Source organism: Tachyglossus aculeatus, chromosome 1, assembly GCF_015852505.1.
Source record: "Tachyglossus aculeatus isolate mTacAcu1 chromosome 1, mTacAcu1.pri, whole genome shotgun sequence".
Taxonomy (NCBI): domain Eukaryota; kingdom Metazoa; phylum Chordata; class Mammalia; order Monotremata; family Tachyglossidae; genus Tachyglossus; species Tachyglossus aculeatus.
In genome coordinates, this window is record NC_052066.1 from 7,592,297 (window position 1) to 7,617,042 (window position 24,746).

At 48.0% G+C, this 24,746-nt stretch overlaps 1 protein-coding gene across 1 annotated transcript in view; it reads right to left on the minus strand.

Annotated features, from left to right (window-relative positions):
• Positions 1-24,746, minus strand: part of ANKZF1 (ankyrin repeat and zinc finger peptidyl tRNA hydrolase 1) — a 47,731-nt gene that overhangs the window by 7,808 nt on the left and 15,177 nt on the right. The window contains 9 exon segments of the mRNA XM_038753779.1: positions 4,238-4,349; positions 4,429-4,899; positions 7,429-7,519; positions 8,290-8,376; positions 9,675-9,891; positions 18,872-19,019; positions 19,094-19,212; positions 23,102-23,240; positions 23,242-23,296. Coding sequence (XP_038609707.1) covers positions 4,238-4,349; positions 4,429-4,899; positions 7,429-7,519; positions 8,290-8,376; positions 9,675-9,891; positions 18,872-19,019; positions 19,094-19,212; positions 23,102-23,240; positions 23,242-23,296 — 1,439 coding nt within the window.

A 24,746-nucleotide genomic window follows, 5' to 3' on the forward strand; every position in this document is an offset into this window, starting at 1 on the left:
ACGGTCCCTACCCAACAGTGGGCTCACAGTCTAGAAGGGGGAGACAGAGAACAAAACCAAACATATTAACAAAATAAAATAAATAGAATAGATATGTCCAAGTAAAATAAATAAATAAAAAAATATGTGACCTTGGGCAAGTCACAGCTTCTTTGGGTTTCAGTTTCCTCATAGTGGGGGAAGCCAGGTGTGAGGTGGAAGAGCTGCCGGACCCCGAGCTCGGGTTGGCATTGACACTGGAGGGGATTTCTTGATCCCAACCTGTACTTCCCAAGCGCTTAGTACAGTGCTCTGCACACAGTAAGCGCTCAATTAATACGATTGATTGATTGATTGATTGATGGATGGAAGAGCTCACATCCAAGAAAGGATGATGGAAAAACTACTAGGTGCCCAGCCCCGTTTGAAGCAGTGGGGTAATCAATCAATTAATCAATCAATCGTACTTATTGAGCGCTTACTGTGTGCAGAGCACTGGACTAAGCGCTTGGGAAGTACAAGCTGGCAACATCTAGAGACAGTCCCAACAACGGGCTCACAGTCTAGAAGGGGGAGACAGAGAACAAAACCAAACATGCTAACAAAATAAAATAAATAGAATAGATAGGTACAAGTAAAATGAATAAATCAATAAATAAATTTATTTACTTATAAATAAATAGACAATAGGGTAGATGATAGGGTAGAGACATCATCATCATCAATCGTATCTATTGAGCGCTTACTGTGTGCAGAGCACTGCACTAAGCCCTTGGGAAGTCCAAGTTGGCATCATCTAGAGACAGTCCCTACCCACCAGTGGGCTCACAGTCTAGAAGGGGGAGACGGAGAACAAAACCAAACACACTAACAAAATAAAATAAATAGAATAGATAAGGTACAAGTAAAATAAATAAATAAATGAATAAATTTATTTACTTATAAATAAACAGACAATAGGGTAGACAATAGGGTAGAGACATCATCATCATCATCAATCGTATTTATTGAGCGCTTACTGTGTGCAGAGCACTGTATTAAGCGCTTGGGAAGTCGAAGTTGGCAACATCTAGAGCCGGTCCCTACCCAACAGTGGGCTCACAGGCTAGAAGGGGGAGACAGAGAACAAAACCAAACATACTAACAAAATAAAATAAATAGAATAGATAAGGTACAAGTAAAATAAATAAATAAATAAATTTATTTACTTATAAATAGGCAATAGGGTAGACAATAGGGTAGAGATCATCATCATCATCATCATCAATCGTATTTATTGAGCGTTTACTGTGTGCAGAGCACTGTACTAAGCGCTTGGGAAGTCCAAGTTGGCAACATCTAGAGACGGTCCCTACCCAACAGTGGGCTCACAGTCTAGAAGGGGGAGACAGAGAACAAAACCAAACATACTAACAAAATAAAATAAATAGAATAGATAAGGTACAAGTAAAATAAATAAATCAATAAATAAATTTATTTACTTATAAATAAATAGACAATAGGGTAGACAATAGGGTAGAGACAAGTCATTCGGGTCGGACACAGCCCCCCGGTCCCTGTGGGGCTCGCGGTCGTCAGAGCCCGGGCTTTGGAGTCAGAGGTCATGGGTTCAAATCCCAGCTCTGCCAATTGTCCGCTGTGTGACTGTGGGCCAGTCACTTCACTTCTCTGTGCCTCAGTTACCTCATCTGTCAAATCATCATCATCATCATCATCCATCGTATTTATTGAGCGCTTACTGTGTGCACAGCACTGTACTAAGCGCTTGGGAAGTCCAAGTTGGTAACATATAGAGACAGTCCCTACCCAGCAGTGGGCTCACAGTCTAAATGGGGATGTGAGCCCCACGTGGGACCATCTGATCACCTTGTATCTTCCCCAGTGCTTAGAACGGTGCTTTGCACATAGTAAGCGCTTAACAAATGCCATCATTATTATTACTATCCCCATTTGAGGGAGGAGGGAACGGGAGGCCCGGAGAAGGGAAGTGACTCGCTCGAGGTCTCCATCCCCCGGCTCACCTGGGCCCGCCCGCAGTCGAAGGCGCCGGGGCGCTCCTCCACGAATTTCATCATCATCAATCGTATTTATTGAGCGCTTACTGTGTGCAGAGCCCTGTACTAAGCGCTTGGGAAGTCCAAGTTGGCAACATACAGAGACAGTCCCTACCCAACAGTGGGCTCACAGTCTAAAAGGGGGAGACAGAGAACAAAACCAAACATACTAACAAAATAAAATAAATAGAATAGATAAGGTACAAGTAAAATAAATAAATAAATAAATTTATTTACTTATAAATAGACAATAGGGTAGACAATAGGGTAGAGACATCATCATCATCAATCGTATTTACTGAGCGCTTACTGTGTGCAGAGCACTGTACTAAGCGCTTGGGAAGTACAAGTTGGCAACATATAGAGACAGTCCCTACCCAACAGTGGGCTCACAGTCTAAAAGAGTGGGCTCATAGTCATTTGGGTCGGACACGGACCCCCGGCCCCTGTGGGGCTTGCGGTCGTCATCCCCATTTGAGGGAGGAGGGAACCAAGGCCCGGAGAATCAATCAATCAATCAATCGCATTGATTGAGCGCTTACTGTGTGCAGAGCACTGGACTAAGTGCTTGGGAAGTACAGTTGACAACATCTAGAGACGGTCCCTGCCCAACAACGGGCTCACAGTCTAAAAGGGAGAGACAGAGAACAAAACCAAACATACTAACAAAATAAAATAAATAGAATAGATAAGGTACAAGTAAAATAAATAAATAAATTTATTTGCTTAAAAATAAATAGACAATAGGGTAGACAATAGGGTAGACACATCATCATCATCAATCGTATTTACTGAGCACTTACTGTGTGCAGAGTACTGTACTAAGCACTTGGGAAGTCCAAGTTGGCAACATCTAGAGCCAGTCCCTACCCAACAGTGGGCTCACAGTCTAAAAGGGGGAGACAGAGAACAAAACCAAACATACTAACAAAATAAAATAAATAGAATAGATAAGGTACAAGTAAAATAAATAAATGAATAAATAAATTTATTTACTTATAAATAGACAGTAGGGTAGACAATAGGGTAGAGACATCATCATCATCATCACCATCAATTGTATTTACTGAGCGCTTACTGTGTGCAGAGCACTGGACTAAGCGCTTGGGAAGTACAGTGGACAACATCTAGAGACGGTCCCTACCCAACAGTCGGCTCACAGTCTACAAGAGTGGGCTCATAGTCATTTGGGTCGGACACGGACCCCCGGCCCCCGTGGGGCTTGCGGTCGTCATCCCCATTTGAGGGAGGAGGGAACTGAGGCCCGGAGAATCAATCAATCAATCGTATTTACTGAGCGCTTACTGTGTGCAGAGCACTGGACTAAGCGCTTGGGAAGTACAGTTGACAACATCTAGAGACGGTCCCTGCCCAACAACGGGCTCACAGTCTAAAAGGGAGAGACAGAGAACAAAACCCAACATACTAACAAAATAAAATAAATAGAATAGATAAGTACAAGTAAAATAAATAAATCAATCAATAAATTTATTTACTTATAAATAAACAGACAATAGGGTAGAGACATCATCATCAATTGTATTTATTGAGCGCTTACTGTGTGCAGAGCACTGGACTAAGCGCTTGGGAAGTCCAAGTTGGCAACATCTAGAGACAGTCCCTACCCAACAGTGGGCTCACAGTCTAGAAGGGGGAGACAGAGAACAAAACCAAACATACTAACAAAATAAAATAAATAGAATGGATAAGGTACAAGTAAAATAAATAAATAAATAAATTTATTTACTTGTAAATAAATAGATAATAGGGTAGACAATAGGGTAGAGACAACAACATCATCACCATCAATTGTATTTACTGAGCGCTTACTGTGTGCAGAGCACTGGACTAAGCGCTTGGGAAGTACAAGTTGGCAACATCTAGAGACGGTCCCTACCCAACAGTGGGCTCACACTCTAAAAGGGAGGGACGGAGAACAAAACCAAACATACTTAGTACAGTGCCCTGCACATAGTAAGCGCTCAATAAATACGATTGATGATGATGATAAAATAAATAGAATAGACAGGTACAAGTAAAATAGAGTGATAAATCTGTACAAACATATCTACATATATACAGGTGCTGTGGGGAAGGGAAGGAGGTAAGACGGGGGGGATGGAGAGGGGGACGAGGGCGAGAGGAAGGAGGGGGCTGAGTCTGAAGGGAAGTGACTCGCTCAAGGTCTCCATCCCCCCGCTCACCTGGGCCCGCCCGCAGTCGAAGGCGCCGGGATGCTCCTCCGCGAATCTGCGGAAGGCGTTCCGGGTGGATCTCTCCGCCGCCGCGGCGTAGGGGGCACGGCCCCGGGCGTCCCTGGGAGGGGCGGAGGGGGCCGGTGGGGCCGCGGTCCCCGGACCCCCGGGGCCCTCCCGCTTGGCCCCCGCGGACTCACCTGGCCCCGGGATCGGCTCCGGCCTCCAGCAGCAGCCGGACGACGGCGGGCCTCCCGGCGGCGGCGGCGGCGTGGAGCAGGGTGGAGCGGCCGGGGCCCAGGGGGGCGCTCAGTAAGGCGCTCGTCCCCGGGGACGGGGGGTCTCCCAGCCGGGCCCGCAGCCCGCCCACGTCCCCCGCCCGGCAGGCCGCGTAAAGGGTGGTCCACGGGTCCCGCCGGGGCTCGCCGGGAGAGGCCGGGGGTCCGTCCCCCTCGCCGGGAGAGCCCGGGGGTCCGTCCCCCTCCATCTCCCGCAGGTCCAGGGTCCCCAGCGTCACCTCCACCGGCTCCGGGGGAGCCTCCTCTTCCTCGCTACCAGCTGGACGCGGGCACCGGCGGGACACGGACAGAGGACCGGCACCATCGGAGGGGGAGAAGGGAAGCCCGGAAAGTCGGTCGGGAAGGAGAGGAGACCGAGAAAGGAGGGCCGCGCTGCCCAGTCCGGGAGGAGGGAGGACGGGCCGGCGAGGAGGGAGGGAGGATGGATGATGATGATGGCATTTAGTCACCATCATCATCATCATCAATCGTATTTATTGAGCGCTGACTGTGTGCAGAGCACTGTACTAAGCGCTTATAATAATGGCATTTTGTTAAGCGCTTACTACGTGCCGAGCACTGGTCTAAGCGCCGGGGAGGTTACAAGGGGATCAGGTTGTCCCACGGGGGGCTCACAGTCTTCATCCCTATTTTAATAATAATACTAATGGCATTTATTAAGCGCTTACTATGTGCAAAGCACTGTTCTAAGCATTGGGGAGGTTACAAGGCGATCAGGTTGTCCCACGGGGGGCTCCCGGTCTTCATCCCCAGTTTAGAGATGAGGGAACTGAGGCCCAGAGAAGTGAAGTGACTTGCCCAAAGTCACCCAGCTGACAATTGGCGGGGCCGGGATTCGAACCCGTGACCTCTGACTCCAAAGCCCCGGCTCTTTCCACTGAGCCACGCTGCTTCTCATCAATCGTATTTATTGAGCGCTTACTGTGTGCACAGCACTGGACTAAGCGCTTGGGAAGGACAAGTTGGCAACAAATAGAGACGGTCCCTACCCAACAGTGGGCTCACAGGCTAGAAGGGGGAGACAGAGAACAAAACCAAACATACTAACAAAATAAAATAAATAGAATAGATGTGGACAAGTAAAATAAATAAATAAAGTAATAAATATGTGCAAACATATATACATCTATCCAGGTGCTGTGGGGAAGGGAAGGAGGTAAGATGGGGGGGATGGAGAGGGGGACGAGGGGGAGAGGAAGGAAGGGGCTCAGTCTGGGCTAGTCCAGTGCTCTGCACCCAGTAAGCGCTCAATTAATACGATTGATTGATTTAGGATGGCATTAAGGCACTTACAGTGCTCTGCACACAGTAAGCGCTCAATAAATATGATTGATTGATTTAGGATGGCATTAAGCGCTTAGAACAGTGCTCTGCACACAGTAAGCGCTCAATAAATACGATTGATTGATTTAGGATGGCATTAAGCGCTTAGAACAGTGCTCTGCACACAGTAAGCGCTCAATTAATTTGATTGATTTAGGATGGCATTAAGCACTTAGAACAGTGCTCTGCACACAGTAAGCGCTCAATAAATACGATTGATTTAGGATGGCATTAAGGCGCTTAGAACAGTGCTCTGCACACAGTAAGCGCTCAATTAATACGATTGGTTGATTTAGGATGGCATTAAGCGCTTAGAACAGTGCTCTGCACACTGTAAGTGCTCAATAAATATGATTGATGGCATTTATTAAAGCACTTACTATGTGCCAAGCACCGTTCTAAGCGCTGGGGAGGTTACAAGGTGATCAGGTTGCCCCATGCGGGGGCTCCCCGTCTTAATCCCCATTTTCCAGATGAGGTCACTGAGGCCCAGAGAAGTGGAGCGACTGGCCCAAAGTCACCCAGCTGGCAATTGGGAAGCAGCATGGCTCAATGGAAAGAGCCCGGGCTTTGGAGTCAGAGGTCATGGGTTCAAATCCGGGCTCTGCCAACTACCTGCTGGGTGACTTTGGGCAAGTCACTTCACTTCTCTGGGCCTCAGTGACCTCATCTGGAAAGTGGGGATGAAAACTGTAAGCCCCCCGTGGGACAACCTGATCACCTTGTAACCTCCCCTGTGCTTAGAACAGTGCTTTGCACATAGTAAACGCTTAATAAATGCCATCATTATTATTATTATTTGGAGTCAGAAGTCATGGGCTCAAATCCCGGCTCTGCCAACTGTCTGCTGGGTGACTTTGGGCAAGTCACTTCACTTCTCTGTGCCTCAGTGACCTCATCTGGAAAGTGGGGATGAAAACCGTGAGCCCCCCGTGGGACAACCTGATCACCTTGTAACCTCCCCAGTGCTTAGAACAGTGCTTTGCACATAGTAAGCGCTTAATAAATGCCATCATTATTATTATTATTTGGAGTCAGAAGTCATGGGCTCAAATCCCAGCTCTGCCAACTGTCTGCTGTGTGACTTTGGGCAAGTCACTTCACTTCTCTGGGCCTCAGTTCCCTCATCTGCAAAATGAGGATTAAGACTGGGAGCCCCCCGTGGGACAACCTGATCACCTTGTAACCTCCCCAGCGCTTAGAACAGTGCTTTGCACATAGTAAGCGCTTGATAAATGCCATCATCATTATTATTATTATTATTTAGAGTCAGAAGTCATGGGTCCAAATCCCAGCTCTGCCAACTCTCTGCTGGGTGACTTTGGGCAAGTCACTTCATTTCTCCGTGCCTCAGTGACCTCATCTGGAAAGTGGGGATGAAAACCGGGAGCCCCCCGTGGGACAACCTCACCTTGTAACCTCCCCGGCGATTAGAACAGTGCTTTGCACGTAGTGAGCGCTTAATAAATGCCATTAAAAAGAAAAAATTGGCAGAGCAGGGATTTGAACCCATGACCTCTGAGTCCAAAGCCCGGGCTCTTCCCGCCGAGCCGCGCGGGTCCGGGAATCCGGGAGTACTCACCGGCGTGGTTAGGAGCTTCCGCCGCCTTCCCGCTCTTCCCGTCGGCGGTCTTCTGGCTCTTCTGGGCCGCCTGCCGTGGGTCCTCATCTATCCCGGAATGGGAAAGGGGTCATCCCGGCCGGGAGAGCTCACCTCCTCCAGGAGGCCTTCCCAGACTGAGCCCCTTCCTTCCTCTCCCCCTCGTCCCCCTCTCCATCCCGCCCATCTTACCTCCTTCCCTTCCCCACGGCACCTGGATATCTGTATATATGTTTGTACAGATTTATTACTCTATTTATTTATTTATTTTACTTGTCCATATCTATTCTATTTATTTTATTTTGTTAGTATGCTAGGTTTTGTTGTCTGTCTCCCCCTTTTCGACTGTGAGCCCACTGTTGGGTAGGGACTGTCTCTATATGTTGCCAATTTGTACTTCCCAAGCGCTTAGTACAGTGCTCTGCACATAGTAAGCGCTCAATAAATACAATTGATGATGATGATGATGCTTTGCACATAATAAGCCCTTAATAAATGCCATCATTATTATTATTATTTGGAGTCAGAAGTCATGGGTCCAAATCCCAGCTCTGCCAACTGTCTGCTGGGTGACTTTGGGCAAGTCACTTCACTTCTCCGTGCCTCAGTGACCTCATCTGGAAGGTGGGGATGAAAACTGTGAGCCCCCCGTGGGACAACCTGATCACCTTGTAAGCTCCCCGGCGCTTAGAACAGTGCTTTGCACGTAGTAAGCGCTTAATAAATGCCATTAAAAAAAAAAATTTGGCAGAGCAGGGATTTGAACCCATGACCTCTGAGTCCAAAGCCCGGGCTCTTCCCGGCGAGCCGCACGGGTCTGGGAATCCGGGAGTACTCACCAGTGTGGTTAGGAGCTTCCGCCGCCTTCCCGCTCTTCCCGTCGGCAGTCTTCTGGCTCTTCCGGGCCACCTGCCGTGGGTCTTCGTCTATCCCGGAATGGGAAAGGGGTCATCCCGGCCGGGAGAGCTCACCTCCTCCAGGAGGCCTTCCCAGACTGAGCCCCTTCCTTCCTCTCCCCCTCGTCCCCCTCTCCATCCCCCCATCTTACCTCCCTCCCTTCCCCGCAGCACCTGTATATATGTATATATGGTTGTACAGATTTATTACTCTATTCATTTATTTATTTTACTTGTCCATATCTATTCTATTTATTTTATTTTGTTAGTATGCTTGGTTTTGTTCTCTGTCTCCCCCTTTTCGACTGTGAGCCCACTGTTGGGTAGGGACCGTCTCTAGATGTTGCCAATTTGTACTTCCCAAGCACTTAGTCCAGTGCTCTGCATCATCATCATCATCAATCGTATTTATTGAGCGCTTACTGTGTGCAGAGCACTGGACTAAGCGCTTGGGAAGTACAAGTTGGCAACATATAGAGACAGTCCCTACCCAACAGCGGGCTCACGGTCTAAAAGGGGGAGACAGAGAACAAAACCAAACATACTAACAAAATAAAATAAATAGAATAGATACGTACAAATAGAGTAATAAATCATCATCATCATCAATCGTATTTATTGAGCGCTTACTATGTGCAGAGCACTGGACTAAGCGCTTGGGAAGTCCAAGTTGGCAACATATAGAGACAGTCCCTACCCAACAGCGGGCTCACAGTCTAAAAGGGGGAGACAGAGAACAAAAACAAACATACTAACAAAATAAAATAAATAGAATAGATATGTATAAATAGAGTAATAAATCATCATCATCATCATCATCAATCGTATTTATTGAGCGCTTACTGTGTGCAGAGCACTGGACTAAGCGCTTGGGAAGTCCAAGTTGGCAACACATAGAGACAGTCCCTACCCAACAGCGGGCTCACGGTCTAAAAGGGGGAGACAGAGAACAAAAACAAACATACTAACAAAATAAAATAAATAGAATAGATATGTATAGAGTAATAAATCATCATCATCATCAATCGTATTTATTGAGCGCTTACTGTGTGCACAGCACTGGACTAAGCGCTTGGGAAGTCCAAGTTGGCAACATATAGAGACAGTCCCTACCCAACAGTGGGCTCACGGTCTAAAAGGGGGAGACAGAGAACAGAACCAAACATACTAACAAAATAAAATAAATAGAATAGATATGTATAGAGTAATAAATCATCATCATCATCATCGTCAATCGTATTTATTGAGCGCTTACTATGTGCAGAGCACATAGTAAGCGCTCAATAAATACGATTGACGATGATGATGACGACGGAGGGGGGGCTCACCGTGGACGTCCAGCGCGGCGAGGGTCCGGAGGACGCGCCGCACCTCGCGGAAGGTGGGCCGCCGGGTGGGGATGGGGATGTCCCAGAGGCGGGGGTCTCGGCGCCGCAGGGGCCCGAAGAAGGGGCCGCGGCCGCGCCGGGGGGTCCGCAGGAGCACCGTGTCCGCCTCCTCCAGGTAGTCCGCCCAGCCCGGCCTGGCCAGGAGCTCCCGCACCTCCTGCGGGGAGGAGAGACCACCAATCAATCAATCAATCAATCGTATTTATTGAGCGCTTACTATGTGCAGAGCACTGTACTAAGCGCTTGGGAAGTACAAATTGGCATCACATAGAGACAGTCCCTACCCAACAGTGGGCTCACAGTCTTCGCTCGGCTCCGTTCATTCGGTCCTATTTAGGGAGCGCTTACTGGGGGCGGGGCGCTGTGCTAGGCGTCGGGGGGAGGACCTATCTATTCTATTTATTTTATTTTGTTAATATGTTTGGTTTTGTTTTCTGTCTCCCCCCCTTCTAGACTGTGAGCCCACTGTTGGGTAGGGACTGTCTCTAGATGTTACCAGCTTGTACTTCCCAAGCGTTTAGTACAGTGCTCTGCACGCAGTAAGCGCTCAATAAATACGATTGACTGATTGATTGATTGATTGACCATCCAACAGCAGAAGCAGCATGGCTCAGTGGCGGGAGCGTGGGGGGTCGTGGGTTCAAATGCCGGCTCTGCCACCTGCCTCAGTCACTTTGTACAATCAATCAATCATATTTATTGAGCGCTTACTGTGTGCAGAGCACTGTACCAAGCGCTTAGTACAGTGCTCTGCACACGGTAAGTGCTCCGTAAATACGATTGAATGAGTCACTTCACTTCTCTTGAGCCTCAATAAGTCACTAAGTCACTTTGTACAAGCGCTTAGTACAGTGCTCTGCACACAGTAAGTGCTCCAGAAATACGCCTGAATGAGTCACTTCACTTCTCTGAGCCTCAGTTAAGTCACTAAGTCACTTTGTACAAGCGCTTAGTACAGTGCTCTGCACACAGTAAGTGCTCCAGAAATACGCCTGAATGAGTCCCTTCACTTCTCTGAGCCTCAGTAAGTCACCATCAATCATCAATCGTATTTATTTGATTATCATATTAAAGTCACTTTGATTATTTTATCGTATTAAAGTCACTTTGTACAAGCGCTTAGGACAGTGCTCTGCACACAGTAAGTGCTCCGTAAATACGCCTGAATGAGTCACTTCACTTCTCTGCGCCTCAGTAAGTCACTTTGTACAAGCGCTTAGTACAGTGCTCTGCACACAGTAAGTGCTCCGTAAATATGACTGAATGAGTCACTTCACTTCTCTGCGCCTCAGTAAGTCACTTTGTACAAGCACTTAGTACAGTGCTCTGCACATAGTAAGTGCTCCATAAATACGATTGAGTCACTTCACTTCTCTGAGCCTCAGTTAAGTCACTAAGTCACTTTGTACAAGCGCTTAGTACAGTGCTCTCCACACAGTAAGTGCTCCAGAAATACGCCTGAGTCACTTCACTTCTCTGAGCCTCAGTAAGTCACTTTGTACAAGCGCTTAGTACAGTGCTCTGCACACAGTAAGTGCTCCAGAAATACGATTGAATGAGTCCCTTCACTTCCCTCAGCCTCAGTAAGTCACTAAGTCACTTTGTACAAGCGCTTAGTACAGTGCTCTGCACACAGTAAGTGCTCCGTAAATACGATTGAATGAGTCACTTCACTTCTCTGAGCCTTCAGTAAGTCACTAAGTCACTTTGTACAAGCGCTTAGTACAGTGCTCTGCACACAGTAAGTGCTCCAGAAATACGACTGAATGAGTCACTTCACTTCTCTGAGCCTCAGTAAGTTACTTTGTACAAGCGCTTAGTACAGTGCTCTGCACACAGTAAGTGCTCCGTAAATATGACTGAATGAGTCACTTCACTTCTCTGAGCCTCAGAAGTCACTTTGTGCAAGCGGTTAGGACAGTGCTCAGCACAAAGTGCTCCATAAATATGATTGAATGAGTCACTTCACTTCTCTGAGCCTCAGTCAGTCACTTTGTACAAGCGCTTAGTACAGTGCTCTGCACAAAGTGCTCCGTAAATACGATTGAATGAGTCACTTCACTTCTCTTGAGCCTCAATAAGTCACTAAGTCACTTTGTACAAGCGCTTAGTACAGTGCTCTGCACACAGTAACTGCTCCATAAATAATACGACTGAATAAGTCACTTCACTTCTCTGAGCCTCATAAATCACTAAGTCACTTTGTATAAGCACTTAGTACAGTGCTCTGCACGCAGTAAGGGCTCCACAAATACGATTGAATGAGTCACTTCACTTCTCTGAGCCTCAGTCAGTCACTTTGTACAAGCGCTTAGTACAGTGCTCTGCATACAGTAAGTGCTCCGTAAATACGACAATGAGTCACTTCACTTCTCTCAGCCTCAGTAAGTCCCTTTGTACAAGCGCTTAGTACAGTGCTCTGCACAAAGTGCTCCATAAATATGATTGAATGAGTCACTTCACTTCTCTGAGCCTCAGTCAGTCACTTTGTACAAGCGCTTAGTACAGTGCTCTGCACACAGTAAGTGCTCCGTAAATACGACTGAATGAGTCACTTCACTTCTCTGAGCCTCAGTAAGTCACTTTGTACAAGCGCTTAGTACAGTGCTCTGCACACAGTAAGTGCTCCGTAAATACGACTGAATGAGTCACTTCACTTCTCTGAGCCTCAGTAAGTCACTTTGTACGAGCGCTTAATACAGTGCTCTGCACACAGTAAGTGCTCCAGAAATACGACTGAATGAATCCCTTCACTTCTCTAAGCCTCAGTGAGTCCCTTTGTACAAGCGCTTAGTACAGTGCTCTGCACACAGTAAGTGCTCCGTAAATACGATTGAATGAGTCACTTCACTTCTCTGAGCCTCAGTAAGTCACTGACTTTGTACAAGCGCTTAGTACAGTGCTCTGCACACAGTAAGTGCTCCATAAATACGATTGAGTCACTTCACTTCTCTGAGCCTCAGTTAAGTCACTAAGTCACTTTGTACAAGCGCCTAGTACAGTGCTCTGCATACAGTAAGTGCTCCGTAAATATGATTGAATGAGTCACTTCACTTCTCTGAGCCTCAGTAAGGCACTTTGTACAAGCGCTTAGTACAGTGCTCTGCACACAGTAAGTGCTCCATAAATACGATTGAGTCACTTCACTTCTCTGAGCCTCAGTTAAGTCACTAAGTCACTTTGTACAAGCGCCTAGTACAGTGCTCTGCATACAGTAAGTGCTCCGTAAATACGATTGAATGAGTCACTTCACTTCTCTGAGCCTCAGTAAGGCACTTTGTACAAGCGCTTAGTACAGTGCTCTGCACACAGTAAGTGCTCCAGAAATCCGATTGAATGAGTCCCTTCACTTCTCTCAGCCTCAGTAAGTCACTAAGTCACTTTGTACAAGCGCTTAGTACAGTGCTCTGCACACAGTAAGTGCTCCATAAATACGATTGAATGAGTCACTTCACTTTTCTGAGCCTCAGTAAGTCACTGAGTAAGTCACTTTGTACAAGCGCTTAGTACAGTGCTCTGCACACAGTAAGTGCTCCGTAAATACGATTGAATGAGTCACTTCACTTCTCTGAGCCTCAGTTCCCTCGTCTGTCAAATGGGGATGAAGATTGAGAGCCCCGCGTGGGACAACCTGATCACCTTGGATCCCCCCCAGCGCTTAGAACAGTGCTTGGCACATAGTAAGCGCTTAACAGATACCATCGTTATTGTTATTATTGCTATTATTACAGCAGAGCGATAATAATTGTTACGGTACTTGTTAATCGCTTACTACGTGCCAAGCACTGTTCTGAGCGCTGGGGTGGAGACAGGCAAATCAGGTTGGATTCGGTCCCCGTCCCCCATGGGGCCTCAGTCCCCATTTTACAGAGGAGGGAACTGAGGCCCAGAGAAATGAAAGGACCCCTTCTTGTTGTTATTTCTTAAGCGCTTACTATGTGCCAAGCACTGTTCTAAACGCTGGGGGAGATACAAAGTGATCGGGTTGCCCCCCGTGGGGCTCCCAGTCTTCATCCCCATTTTCCAGATGAGGGAACTGAGGCCCAGAGAAGCAAAGTGACTTTGCCCAAAGTCACCCAGCTGACAAGTGGGTTGCCCCATAGGAGGCTCAGCGTGGCTCAGTGGAAAGAGCCCGGGCTTGGGAGCCAGAGGTCGTGGGTTCAAATCCCGGCTCCGCCACTTGTCAGCTGGGTGACTTTGGGCAAGTCACTTCACTGCCCTGGGCCTCGGTTCCCTCATTAGTAAAATGGGGATTAAGACTGTGAGCCCCCCGTGGGACAACCTGATAATAATAATAATAATGATAAATACGATTGATGATGATGATGGTATTTGTTAAGCGCTGACTATGTGCAAAGCACTGTTCTAAGCGCTGGGGAGGTTACGAGGTGATCAGGTTGCCCTACCGGGGGCTCACAGTCTTAATCCCCATTTTACAGATGAAGGAACTGAGGCCCAGAGAAGTTAAGTGACTTGTCCAAAGTTACACAGCTGACAGTTGGCAGAGCTGGGATTTAATAATAATAATGATGGCATTTATTAAGCGCTTACTATGTGCAAAGCACTGTTCTAAGCACCGGGGAGGTTACAAGGTGATCGGGTTGTCCCACCGGGGGCTCACAGTCTTCATCCCCACTTTACAGATGAGGTAACTGAGGCCCAGAGAAGTGAAGTGACTTGCCCAAAGTCACCCAGCTGACAGTTGGCGGAGCAGGGACTTAATAATAATAATAATAATGATGGCATTTATTAAGCGCTTTCTATGTGCAAAGCACTGTTCTAAGTGCTGGGGAGGTTACAAGGTGATCAGGTTGTCCCACCGGAGGCTCACCGTCTTCATCCCCACTTTACAGATGAGGTAACTGAGGCCCAGAGAAATGAAGTGACTTGCCCAAAGTCACCCAGCTGACAGTTGGCGGAGCAGGGACTTAATAATAATAATAATGATGGCATTTATTAAGCGCTTTCTATGTGCAAAGCACTGTTCTAACTGCTGGAGAGGTTACAAGGTGATCAGGTTGTCCCACCGGAGGCTCACAGTCTTCATCCCCACTTTACAGATGAGGTAACTGAGGCCCAGAGAAATGAAGTGACTTGCCCAAAGTCACCCAGCTGACAGTTGGCAGAGCCGGGATTTAATGATAATAAAATGATGGCTTTTATTAAGTGCTTACTATGTGCAAAGCACTGTTCTAAGTGCTTGGGAGGTTACAAGGTGGTCAGGTTGTCCCACCAGGGGCTCACAGTCTGAATCCCCATTTTACAGATGAGGGAACTGAGGCACAGAGAAGTGAAGTGACTTGCCCAAAGTCACCCAGCTGACAGTTGGCGGAGCAGGGACTTAATAATAATAATAATGATGGCATTTATTAAGCGCTTTCTATGTGCAAAGCACTGTTCTAACTGCTGGAGAGGTTACAAGGTGATCAGGTTGTCCCACCGGAGGCTCACAGTCTTCATCCCCACTTTACAGATGAGGTAACTGAGGCCCAGAGAAATGAAGTGACTTGCCCAAAGTCACCCAGCTGACAGTTGGCAGAGCCGGGATTTAATGATAATAAAATGATGGCTTTTATTAAGTGCTTACTATGTGCAAAGCACTGTTCTAAGTGCTTGGGAGGTTACAAGGTGGTCAGGTTGTCCCACCAGGGGCTCACAGTCTGAATCCCCATTTTACAGATGAGGGAACTGAGGCACAGAGAAGTGAAGTGACTTGCCCAAAGTCACCCAGCTGACAGTTGGCAGAGCCGGGATTTAATAATAATAATAATAATGATGGCATTTATTAAGCGCTTACTATGTGCAAAGCACTGTTCTAAGTGCTGGGGAGGTTACAAGGTGATCAGGTTGTCCCACCGGGGGCTCACAGTCTTAATCCCCATTTTACAGATGAGGTAACTGAGGCACAGAGAAGTGAAGTGACTTGCCCAAAGTCACCCAGCTGACAGTTGGCGGAGCCGGGATTTAATAATAATAATAATAATGATGGCATTTATTAAGCGCTTACTATGTGCAAAGCACTGTTCTAAGTGCTGGGGAGGTTACAAGGTGATCAGGTTGTCCCACTGGGGGCTCACAGTCTTAATCCCCACTTTACAGATGAGGGAACTGAGGCCCAGAGAAGTGAAGTGACTTGCCCAAAGTCACACAGCTGACAGTTGGCAGAGCTAGGATTTAATAAAATGATGGCATTTATTAAGTGCTTACTATGTGCAAAGCACCGTTCTAAGTGCTGGGGAGGTTACAAGGTGATGAGGTTGTCCCACCGGAGGCTCACAGTCTTAATCCCCATTTTCCAGATGAGGTCACTGAGGCCCAGAGAAGAAGTGACTTGCCCAAAGTCACCCAGCTGACAGTTGGTGGAGCCGGGATTTGAACCCACCACCTCTGGCTCCAAAGCCCGGGCTCTTTCCACTGAGCCACGCTGCTTCACCTGATCACTCTGTAACCTCCCCAGCGCTTAGAACAGTGCACAGAGTGAGCACTTAATAAATGCCACCGTTATCATTATCCCTTGCCCACAACGAGCCTCCCCCGGGCCCGGAATGCCCCCAATCCCTCCGCCCATCCGCCAAGCTGGCTCTCTTCCTCCCTTCAAGGCCCTGCTGAGAGCTCACCTCCTCCAGGAGGCCTTCCCACACTCAGCCCCTTCCCTCCTCTCCCCCTCGTCCCCCTCTCCATCCCCCCCATCTTACCTCCTTCCCTTCCCCACAGCACCTGTATATACGTATAGATGTTTGTGCGGATTTATTACTCTATTTATTGATTGATTTTACTTGTACATATTTATTCATTTTCTTTTGTTAATATGTTCTGTTTTGTCGTCTGTCTCCCCCTTCTAGACTGTGAGCCCACTGCTGGGTAGGGACCGTCTCTATATGTTGCCAACTTGTCCTTCCCAAGCGCTTAGTCCAGTGCTCTGCACACAGTAAGCGCTCAATAAATACGATTGAATGAATCTCCCCCTTCTAGACTGTGAGCCCACTGTTGGGTACAGACCGCCTCTATATTCAATCGTACTTATTGAGCGCTTACTGCGTTTGTACGTATTTATTACTCTCTGTCCCATCTCTGTTGACGGCACTACCATCCTTCCCGTCTCACAAGCCCGCAACCTTGGTGTCATCCTCGACTCCGCTCTCTCATTCACCCCTCACATCCAAGCCGTCACCAAAACCTGCCGGTCTCAGCTCCGCAACATTGCCAAGATCCGCCCTTTCCTCTCCATCCCAACTGCTCCCCTGCTCATTCAAGCTGTCATCCTATCCCGTCTGGACTACTGCACTAGCCTTCTCTCTGATCTCCCATCCTCGTGTCTCTCTCCACTTCAATCCATACTTCATGCTGCTGCCCGGATTATCTTTGTCCAGAAACGCTCTGGACATATTACTCCCCTCCTCAAAAACCTCCAATGGCTACCGATCAATCTGCGCATCAGGCAGAAACTCCTCACCCTGGGCTTCAAGGCTGTCCATCCATCACCTCGCCCCCTCCTACCTCACCTCCCTTCTCTCCTTCTCCAGCCCAGCCCGCACCCTCCGCTCCTCCACCACTAATCTCCTCACTGTACCTCGCTCTCGCCTGTCCCGCCATCGACCCCCGGCCCACGTCATCCCCCGGGCCTGGAATGCCCTCCCTCTGCCCATCCGCCAAGCTAGCTCTCTTCCTCCCTTCAAGGCCCTGCTGAGAGCTCACCTCCTCCAGGAGGCCTTCCCAGATTGAGCCCCTTCTTTCCTCTCCCCCTCGTCCCCCTCTCCATCCCCCCGCCTTACCGCCTTCCCCTCCCCACAGCACCTGTATATATGTATATATGGTTGTACATATTTATTACTCTGTTTATTTATTTATTTATTTATTTTACTTGTACATTTCTATCCTACTTATTTTATTTTGTTGGTATGTTTGGTTCTGTTCTCTGTCTCCCCCTTTTAGACTGTGAGCCCACTATCGGGTAGGGACTGTCTCTATGTGATGCCAATTTGTACTTCCCAAGCGCTTAGTACAGTGCTCTGCACATAGTAAGCGCTCAATAAATACGATTGATTGATTGATTGATTACTCGATTTATTCATTCTATTTGCACATATTTATTCTATTTATTTCATTTTCTTAATACGTTTTGTCGTCTGTCTCCCCCTTCTAGACCGTGAGCCCGCTTTCAGGTAGGGCCCGTCTCTCTCGGACCTCCCAAGCACTTAGTCCAGTGCTCTGCACACAGTAAGCGCTCCATAAATACGCCTGAATGAATCTCCCCCTTCTAGACTGTGAGCCCACTGTTGGGTAGAGACCGCCTCTATATTCAATCGTATTTATTGAGCGCTTACTATGTTTGTACGTATTGATTACGTTATTATCAGTTCCCTCATCTGTAAAATGGGGATTAAGGCTGTGAGCCCCCCATGGGACAACCTGATCACCTTGTAACCTCCCCAGCGCTTAGAACAGTGCTTTGCACATAGTAAGCGCTTAATAAATGCCATTATTATTATTATTATTATTACTCGATTTATTTATTCTACTTGCACATATTTATTCTATTTATTTCATTTTGTTAATGCGTTTTGTCTTGTCCTCAGTCTCCCCCTTCTAGACCGTGAGCCCGCTTTCAGGTAGGGACCGTCTCTCTCGGACCTCCCAAGCGCTTAGTCCAGTGCCCTGCACACCGGAAGCGCTCAATAAATACGGGTGAATGAATGAATGACGGGGCGAGATGGACGTTACTAGGGAGGCCTAAATGGCGGGGAGGGGGGCCCCCGCACACCGGAAGCGCTCAATAAATACGGCTGAATGAATGAATGACGGGGCGAGATGGACGTTACTAGAGAGGCCTAAATGGCGGGGAGGGGGGCCCCCCCGCACACCCGAAGCGCTCAATAAATACGGCTGAATGACGGGGCGAGATGGACGTTACTAGAAAGGCCTAAATGGCGGGGAGGGGGGTCCAGCACACCGGAAGCGCTCAATAAATACGGCTGAATGAATGAATGACGGGGCCAGATGGAGTTACTAGAGAGGCTTAAATGGCGGGGAGGGGTCATAGCACACCGGAAGTGCTCAATAAATACGGCTGAATGAATGAATGACGGGGCGAGATGGACGTTACCAGAGAGGCCTAAATGGCGGGGAGGGGGGCTCACCTTTCCGAGGGCGGCCTCGTTGTAGCGCCTGAGGGAGGCCCCGGCCGAGCGCTTGGCGGCCCCCCGGCCGTCCCGCAGGCCCTGGGCCGTGCCCCGCCGGGCCCGCACCGTGTACCGGTGGAACGTCTTGTGGGTCTCCACTTGCCCGCTGCGGGGAGGGAAGACTGAGTCCCGGGCCGGGCGGACCCACCGGGCCCCGGCCCGCCCCCCGGCCCCGCTCACCTCTTGAACACGGCTCCGGCGAAATGGCCGGCGGCGGCCATGAGGACCACGCACACCTTGGGCCCGCCCTGCTCCAGGCGGGCTACCAGCTCGGCGCCCCCGGCCTCCTCTTCCTCGTCCTCCTGCGGGGAGAGGCGCCGAGTAACCCGCCGGTCCTCGGTATTCATCATCATCATCATCATCATCAATCATATTTATTGAGCGCTTACTATGTGCAGAGCCCTGGACTGAGCGCTTGGGAAGTCCAAATTGGCAACATATAGAGACAGCCCCTACCCAACAGTGGGCTCACAGTCTAAAAGGGGGAGACAGAGATAACAAAATAAAATAAATAGAATAGATATGTACAAATAATATAAATAGAGTAATAAATATGCACAAACATATATAAATATATACAGGTGCTGTGGGGAAGGGAGGGAGGTAAGATGGGGGGATGGAGAGGGGGACGAGGGGGAGAGGAAGGAAGGGGCTCAGTCTGGGAAGGCCTCCTGGAGGAGGTGAGCTCTCAGCAGGGCCTTGAAGGGAGGAAGAGAGCGAGCTTGGCCTATTCACCAAGCCCTTACCGCAGGAGGGGCACTGTAAAGTAAATATTTATTCTATTTACTTTATTTTGTTAATATGTTCGGTTTTGTCGTCCGTCTCCCCCTGCTAGACTGTGAGCCCGCTGTTGGGTAGGGACCGTCTCGATACGTTGCCAACTTGGCCTTCCCCAGCGCTTAGTCCAGTGCTCTGCACACGGTAAGCGCTCAATAAATACGATTGAATGAATGAATGAAGGGAGGTTGAGCCCCACGTGGGACACCTCATGGCCTTGCATCTTCTCCAGCGCTTGGAACAGTGCTTGGCGCACACAGTAAGCACTTAACAAATATTCATTCAATCGTATTTATTGAGCGCTTACTGTGTGCAGAGCACTGGACTAAGCGCTTGGGAAGGACAAGTTGGCAACATAGAGAGATGGTCCCTACCCAACAGTGGGCTCACAAGCGCTTACTACAGTGCTCTGCACCCAGTGAGCGCTCGATAAATACGACTGAATGAATGAATGGTGCCGACTGGGACTTCCCAAGCGCTTAGTCCAGTGCTCTGCACACAGTAAGTGCTCAATAAATACGACTGAATGAATGATTAAAGAGCGGCGCTCCCTGCCCCCGACGAGCGGGCGGTCTAGGCGGGGGACGGACGGGCATCGATACCAGCCCCATCCTAAATGATAATAATAATAATGATGGCATTTATTAACTTGTACTTCCCAAGCGCTTAGTACAGTGCTCTGCACACAGTAAGCACTCAATAAATACGATTGATGATGATCGATACCAGCCCCATCCTAAATAATAATAATGATAATAACGATGGCATTTATTAAGCGCTTACTCTGTGCAAAGCACTGTCCTAAGCACTGGGGAGGTTACAAGGTGATCAGATTGTCCCCTGGGGGCTCAGTCTTCATCCCCATTTTACAGATGAGGGAACTGAGGCCCAGAGAAGTGCGATACCCCCTTCTAGACTGTGAGCCCACTGTTGGGTAGGGACCGTCTCTAGATGTTGCCAGCCTGTACTTCCCAAGCGCTTAGTCCAGTGCTCTGCACACAGTGAGCGCTCAATAAGATTGAATGAATGAATGAATGAAATGACTTGCCCAAAGTCACACAGCTGACAAGTGGCAGAGCCGGGACTTGAACCCAGGACCTCGGATTCCAAAGCCCGGGCTCTTTCCACTGAGCCACGCTGCTTCTCTAAAATGGGGATGGAGCGCTTACTGTGTGCAGAGCACTGGACTACGCACTTGGGAAGTACAAGTTGGAGACGGTCCCTACCCAACAACGGACTCACAGTCTAGAAGGGGGAGACAGAGAACAAAACAAAACATATAAACCAAATAAAATAAATAGAATAAATATATACAAGTAAGATAAATTCATTCATTCATTCAATTGTATTTATTGAGCGCTTACTGTGTGCAGGGCACTGGACTGAGCACTTGGGAAGTACAAGCTGGCAACACATAGAGACGGTCCCTACCCAAGAGCGGGCTCACAGTCTAGAAGGGGGAGACAGAGAACAAAACCAAACATATTAACAAAATAAAATAAATAGAATAAATACGTGCAAGTAAAATAAATTCATTCATTCATTAATTCAATCAGCGCTGGGGGGCTACAAGGAGATCAGGTTGTCCCACGGGGGAGGCTCACAGTCTTAATCCCCATTTTCCAGATGAGGTCACAGAGGCCCAGAGAAGTGAAGTGACTCACCCAAAGTCACACAGCTGGCAATTGGCAGAGCTGGGATTTGAACCCATGACCCCTGACTCCAAAGCCCGGGCTCTTTCCACTGAGCCGCGCTCCTTCCTCTCCCCCTCTTTCCCCTCCCCACAGCACCTGTATAGATGTTGGTACAGATTTATTACTCTATTTATTTTACTTGTATCTATTTACTATTCTACTTATTTTATTTTGTAAATATGTTTTGTTTTGTCGTCCGTCTCCCCCTTCTAGACATGTGAGCCTGCTGTCGGGTAGGGACCGTCTCTGGATGTTGCCGACTTGGACTTCCCAAGCGCTTAGCACAGTGCTCTGCACACAGTAAGTGCTCAATAAATACGGCTGAATATATGTTTGTATGTATTTATTACTCCATTTATTTATTTTATTTGTACATATTTATTCCACTTATTTTCTTTTGTTAGTATGTTTGGTTTTGTTCTCTGTCTCCCCCTTTTAGACTGTGAGCCCGCTGCTGGGTAGGGACCGTCTCTACATGTTGCCAACTTGGACTTCCCAAGCGCTTAGTCCAGTGCTCTGCACACCGGAAGCGCTCAATAAATACGATTGAATGAATGAATGAATACGATTGAATGAATGAATACGATTGAATGAATCTGTTGTAATAATAATAATAATAATGGCATTTGTTAAGCGCTTACTATGTGCAAAGCACTGTTCTGAGCGCTGTTGTACCGTTCTCTCCCAAGCGCTTAGTCCAGTGCTCTGTGAGCTCACCTCACCCTACTGAGAGCTCACCTCCTCCAGGAGGCCTTCCCAGACTGAGCCCCTTCCTTCCTCTCCCCCTCGTCCCCCCTCCATCCCCCCATCTTACCTCCTTCCCTTCCCCAAAGCACCTGGATAGATGTAGATATGTTTGTACAGATTTATTACTCTATTTACTTATTTTACTTGTACATATCTATTCTATTTATTTTATTTACTTAGTATGTTTGGTTTTGTTCTCCGTCTCCCCCTTTTAGACTGTGAGCCCACCGTTGGGTAGGGACCGTCTCTAGATGTTGCCAACCTGTACTTCCCAAGCGCTTAGTACAGTGCTCTGCATCATCATCATCATCATCAATCGTATTTATTGAGCGCTTACTATGTGCAGAGCACTGGACTAAGCGCTTGGGAAGGACAAGTTGGCAACATCTAGAGACAGTCCCTACTCAACAGTGGGCTCACAGTCTAAAAGGGGGAGACAGAGAACAAAACCAAACATACTAATAAAATAAAACAAATAGGATAGATATGTACAAGTAAAATAAATAAATAAATAGAGTAATAAATCTGTACAAACATCTATACATCTGTACAGGTGCTGTGGGGAAGGGAAGGAGGTAAGATGGGGGGGATGGAGAGGCGGACGAGGGGGAGAGGAAGGAAGGGGCTGAGTGTGGGAAGGCCTCCTGGAGGAGGTGAGCTCTCAGCAGGGCCTTGAAGGGAGGAAGAGAGCCAGCTTGGCGGAGGGGCGGAGGGATTGGGGGCATTCCGGGCCCGGGGGAGGACGGGCACTGCACACAGTAAGCACTCAATAAATACGATGGAGATGGATTGATTGATTGATTGGTCTGCCCGCGGGGAGCGCTCACTAGGTACCCCCGATCGGTGGAGATGGGCAGACTTTTCGTCTTTGGGGGGGGGGGCGGGGGGGCAAGGGGCATCCTGAAGGGACCCGCGGGGCCGCAAAGAGTGGGGGGTGGTCAGGGGGTGGGGATGGGGGGTTGTGACTTGCCCGGCGGGGTCCCAGGAGGCAGCGGAAAGCGGAGAGGAAGCGGCCTTCGGCGTTGCGGAAGAGGACGCGATGGGGTGGGATCCCCCGGGGGGGGGCGGCCCCCCGGCTCCCCGCCGCCGTCGTCCGACTCCTCCGGCCCCGACTCCTCCGCCGTGGACTCTGAGTCCTCCGACCCGGAGATGCTGGACACGTCACCTGGGGAGGGCAGAATCATCATCATCATCATCAATCGTATTGATTTAGCGCTTACTGTGTGCAGAGCACTGGACTACGCGCTTCGGAAGTACAATAAATACGATTGATTGATTGATTGATACAAGTTGGCAACATAGAGAGATGGTCCCTACCCATCAGTCATTCATAAATTCAATCGCATTTATTGGGCGCTTGCTGGGTGCAGAGCATTCATTCATTCATTCAATCATCATCATCATCAATCGTATTTATTGAGCGCTTACTATGTGCAGAGCACTGTACTAAGCGCTTGGGAAGTACAAATTGGCAACATACAGAGACAGTCCCTACCCAACAGTGGGCTCACAGTCTAAAAGGGGGAGACAGAGAACAAAACCAAACATACAAACAAAATAAAATAAATAGAATAGATATGTACAAATAAAATAAATAAATAAATAGAGTAAAAAATATGTACAAACATATATACATATATACAGGTATCTGTATCGATGTCTGTCTCCCCCACTTTAGACTGTAAGCTCATGTTGGGCAGGGAATATCATTGTTCATTGCTGTATGGTATACTTTCTCAAGCACTCAATACAGCGCTCTGCACACAGCATGCGCTCAATAAATACGGTTAAATGACTAGACTGTAAACTCATTTCGGACAGAGAACGTGTCTACCAACCCTGTTATATTGAATTCTCCAAATAATAATAATGATTGCATTTGTCAAGCGCTTACTATGTGTCAGGCACTGTTCTAAGCACTGGAGTAGATACGAGGTAGTCAGGTTTATTGAGCGCTTGCTGGGTGCAGAGCAAGGCCCACGTCATCCCCCTGGCCTGGGATGCCCTCCCTCGGCACATCCGCCAAGCTAGATATCAATCAATCAATCAATCAATCAATCGTATTTATTGAGCGCTTACTGTGTGCAGAGCACTGTACTAAGCACTTGGGAAGTACAAGTTGGCCACATATAGAGACAGTCCCTACCCAACAGTGGGCTCACAGTCTAGAAGGTATCTATCTAGTCTATTCTATTTATTCTATTCTATTATTATTATTCTATTTATTCTATTCTATTCTATTTATACCAATCTATTCTATTTATTTTATTTTGTTCTCTGTCTCCCCCCTCTAGACTGTGAGCCCGCTGTTGGGTGGGGACCGTCTCTAGATGTTGCCAACTTGGACTTCCCAAGCGCTTAGTCCAGTGCTCTGCACACAGTAAGCGCTCAATAAATACGATTGATCGATTGATTGCAGAGCACTGGACTAAGCGCTTGGGAAGTCCAAGTTGGCAACATCTAGAGGCGGTCCCTACCCGACAGCGGGCTCACAGGTTAGAAGGGGGAGACAGACAACAAAACAACACATATTAACAAAATAAAATAAGTAGAATAAATACGTACAAATAAAATACATAAATAGAGTAATAAATACGTACAAACATATATATATA